The following is a 3,140-nucleotide window of genomic DNA, read 5'->3' as shown; positions in this document are numbered from 1 at the left end:
ATCGGATCTTGACCGAAAGCATCGGAATTTGACTGAAACCATCGGAGACTGTTGCGATTTTTCCATACGCAAGTGCACGTAGTCGCATTGAGGTGGGCAGTGATGATGATCGGAAGTGTCTCCTTATCGGCGAGGTATGCGTAGTGGAGATGCGCGGGCAGCTCATTCAATTCAATCTTCTGGGACTCCTCAATCGATGGTTTTACGCGCTTTGTGCTTTCTCCCAGCTCCTCGAAGTATTTTCTTTTGTTTTCTTCGAACCCATTCATGTAATTCGCGTAATCTAGTGCTGAACATTTAACAAACTCATCAGCGAATTCATATGAGTTAAGAAGACATACCTTTAATGGTTCCTCCAGGCGAAGGGTGTGGTCGTCGATGGCTGCGTCGCAGAGGTCTACCCGGAATATGTCGTCACTCGCCTTCGGGTACTTCATCGACTTGAACACGCCGTCTTAAACCCGTAATTTCAGCTCGCCTTTCTGGACATCAATCAAGGCTCCTCCGGTGGCTAGGAATGGTCTTCCCAAGATGATGGGAATGTCTTTGTCTTCCTCCATATCGTGAACGACGAAATCAACAGGGAAGATGAATTTGTCCACCTTGACAAGGATATCCTCGATCACTCCTCGGGGATGCTTTATGGACCTGTCCGCCATTTGGAGCGTCACTCTTGTGGGCTTCGCTTCTCCAATGCTGAGCTTCTGGAAGATGGAGTACGGCATGAGGTTGATACTTGCTCCCAAGTCACATAGTGCCTTTTCGAAGTGAGCGTCTCCAATCATGCATGGAACGGTGAAGCTTCCCGGATCCTTGAGCTTTGGAGGGAGCTTCCTCTGGAGAATCACACTGCACTCCTCTGAAAGTGCAATGGTGCTACAATCCTCGATCTTGCGCTTGTTAGAGAGGATGTCCTTCAAGAATTTGGCGTAGTTTGGCATTTGCTCAATGGCTTCGGCAAACGGGATTTTTATGTGGAGCTGCTTGAAGATGTCTAGGAACTTCCCGTATTGCTTATCGAGCTTCACCTTCTTTAGTCACTCTGGGAATGGTATCTTGACTGGAGGAATCACAGGGGGTGCTGGAATCTCCGGGGTTGCGGGCTTTACTTCGTCCTTCGATGCTTTCTCCTTCCTTTTGTCGGAGTTGTCGACTACTAGCCCACTACGAAGTGTGATGGCATTGCACTGGTTTTAGGGATTAGGCTCGGAATTGCTCGGGAGCGTGCCTTGTGGCCTTGTGTTGAATGTCGTGGCCATCTGTCCCATCTGTGCTTCGAGGTTGCGCATCACCGCATCTTGATTCTGCATGTACGTCTGCGTTCGGGACATGAAGGCTGTGAACATTTCCTTCATTTCATCCTTAGGGACGGGCTGATGTTGTTGTTGTGGCTGGAGCCCCCGTTGGTGTTGTTGCTGCCCTTGTTGTTGATTTCGGAACCCCCGGGGCGGTCCTTGATTCAGGAACCCCTGTTGAGGCTGTAGTTTCCATGCCAAATTTTGGTGGTTGTTCCATGCGCCGGAGTAGTAGTTTTTGGAGTTCTGGAATGTTGGACGATTGTAGTTCCCCATGAAATTTGCATTCTCGGCTCGACACTCGTTTGCGTTCGGGCAGTCGTCGGTGAAGTGAGGCTCGTTACACCAGAAGCATGGTGTTGAGTGCATCGCATGGACAGTGGTTTGCATCTCCTTCAACTACTTCTTTAGTTCCGCCAATTCAGCCGTCACTGCTTTAATTGCTTCTACATCAGGTGTGGATGTCGTGGCATTCGCGGATGCTGGGGGTGGCTTCATGATTCGTTTCTCCACCGGGCATTGGTCATTGCCCCATGCCAGCTCGTTTAGGAGTTCTTTGACCTCTATGGGTGTCTTAGTTAACACTGTGCCTCCTGCCGCAGTGTTCACCAAAGTTTTCGTGGGTGAGATCAGCCCGTAGTAGAATATCTTAAGCTGGATCGGAAGAGTGACTCCGTGATGTGGGCACTTTCTCAACATCCCCTTGAAGCGAGCCCAAGCTTCATGTAGAGATTCGCCTTCCTATTGTCCGAAACTATAGATCTCGTTTCGTAGTAGGGCTGTCTTCTCGAACGGGAAGAACTTGGCGAAGAAGACATTGCAGAGGTCTTCCCTTGATTCATTGGAGTCGGCAGGTAGCGACATAAGCCAAGACTTTGCTCGGTCGCGTAGAGAGAAAGGGAATAATCGAAGACGAATGGCATCAGTACTGATATTATGGATCTGGAAAGTATCACATAATTCATTGAAGTTTGCGATGTGCTCATTCTGATCTTCATTGGGGGCTCCCGAGAATTGATTCTGTTGAACCATGTTAATCATCCCCAATTTGATCTCGAAGCTTCGATTCCCTTCAACCGATGGATTCTTGATCGCCGAGCAATACCCTTGGACCGTGGGTTGCACATATTCCATGAGCGGTCGTTCGGGTCCAGGTTCTGCAATCGTTGATTGCGTCTTCTTTTCTCATCGATTCTTTTTGCAGGTTTTCTCGATTTCAGGGTCGATCAGAAGAAGACTCGATTCACCGTCTTTTCGCATGCACCTTCACAAAAGCAAAAGAGAACACGAAAATAGATGAATACCAAAGAAATAAAAGCAGTTCAAATAGTAAACTAGTTTGATCTAATCTTAATTAAAACAAAAATTCCCCAGCAACGGTGCTAAAAACTTGTTGCGATTTTTCCAAAAGCAAGTGCACGTAGTCGCTCAAGTAGTAAAGTTCGTAAGTACGAGTCGATACCACGAGGAAAATGTTTAATCAAATTGACAAGATTACTAGCATGAATTGAACACGATGATTTGATGATTGTGATGGTTATTAAAACGAACGAAACTTAAAAGCAATTAAAACACGATAGATTACGATAATGATAAAGCAAGAACTATGGCTTCACAAGTTATTCCTATGGTTTGGATTCGGGAATTAAGCACAAAACACACACTCTTATGTTTGCTAATCACGCTCACGATAATGGTAATCTAAGATTTCTCTCGAACATCTAGGAATCTAAACCAATGTCGGGATATCTTCTCTCGATCTCAACCCCTGAAAACAACGGTTAGCATTAAAAACGAGAACGTTCACACGATTCTGAAACAGCCTAGCTATGTCTAGCCTAGGAA

The 3,140-nt window shown here is 46.6% G+C and overlaps 1 protein-coding gene and 1 non-coding gene across 2 annotated transcripts; one reads left to right on the top strand and one right to left on the bottom strand.

Moving 5' to 3' along the window:
- Positions 1–455: 455 nt before the first annotated feature.
- On the bottom strand, positions 456–941 carry LOC149401356 (uncharacterized). The gene has a single exon (XM_089610677.1). It carries the CDS (start codon positions 939–941, stop codon positions 456–458), a length of 486 nt encoding a protein of 161 aa, XP_089466803.1.
- A 1,024-nt stretch (positions 942–1,965) lies between these two features.
- LOC149401355 (small nucleolar RNA R71) lies at positions 1,966–2,070 on the top strand. Its single transcript, XR_016296861.1, has one exon. It is a non-coding gene; the product is annotated as a small nucleolar RNA R71 (small nucleolar RNA).
- The last annotated feature ends 1,070 nt before the right edge of the window (positions 2,071–3,140 follow it).

The sequence above is a fragment of the Urtica dioica genome, chromosome 4, assembly GCF_054948205.1.
Source record: "Urtica dioica subsp. dioica isolate 48M chromosome 4, U.dioica_male_clone48M_v1_H2, whole genome shotgun sequence".
In the NCBI taxonomy this organism is placed as follows: domain Eukaryota; kingdom Viridiplantae; phylum Streptophyta; class Magnoliopsida; order Rosales; family Urticaceae; genus Urtica; species Urtica dioica.
The sequence above is the reverse complement of the archived record's forward strand: the minus strand, read 5'-3'. Positions and strand labels throughout refer to the sequence as shown.

Bases quoted from the DNA above. Each gene is read 5' to 3' on its own strand.
- LOC149401356 (XM_089610677.1), bottom strand. From the start codon at position 941: ATGCCAAACTACGCCAAATTCTTGAAGGACATCCTCTCTAACAAGCGC.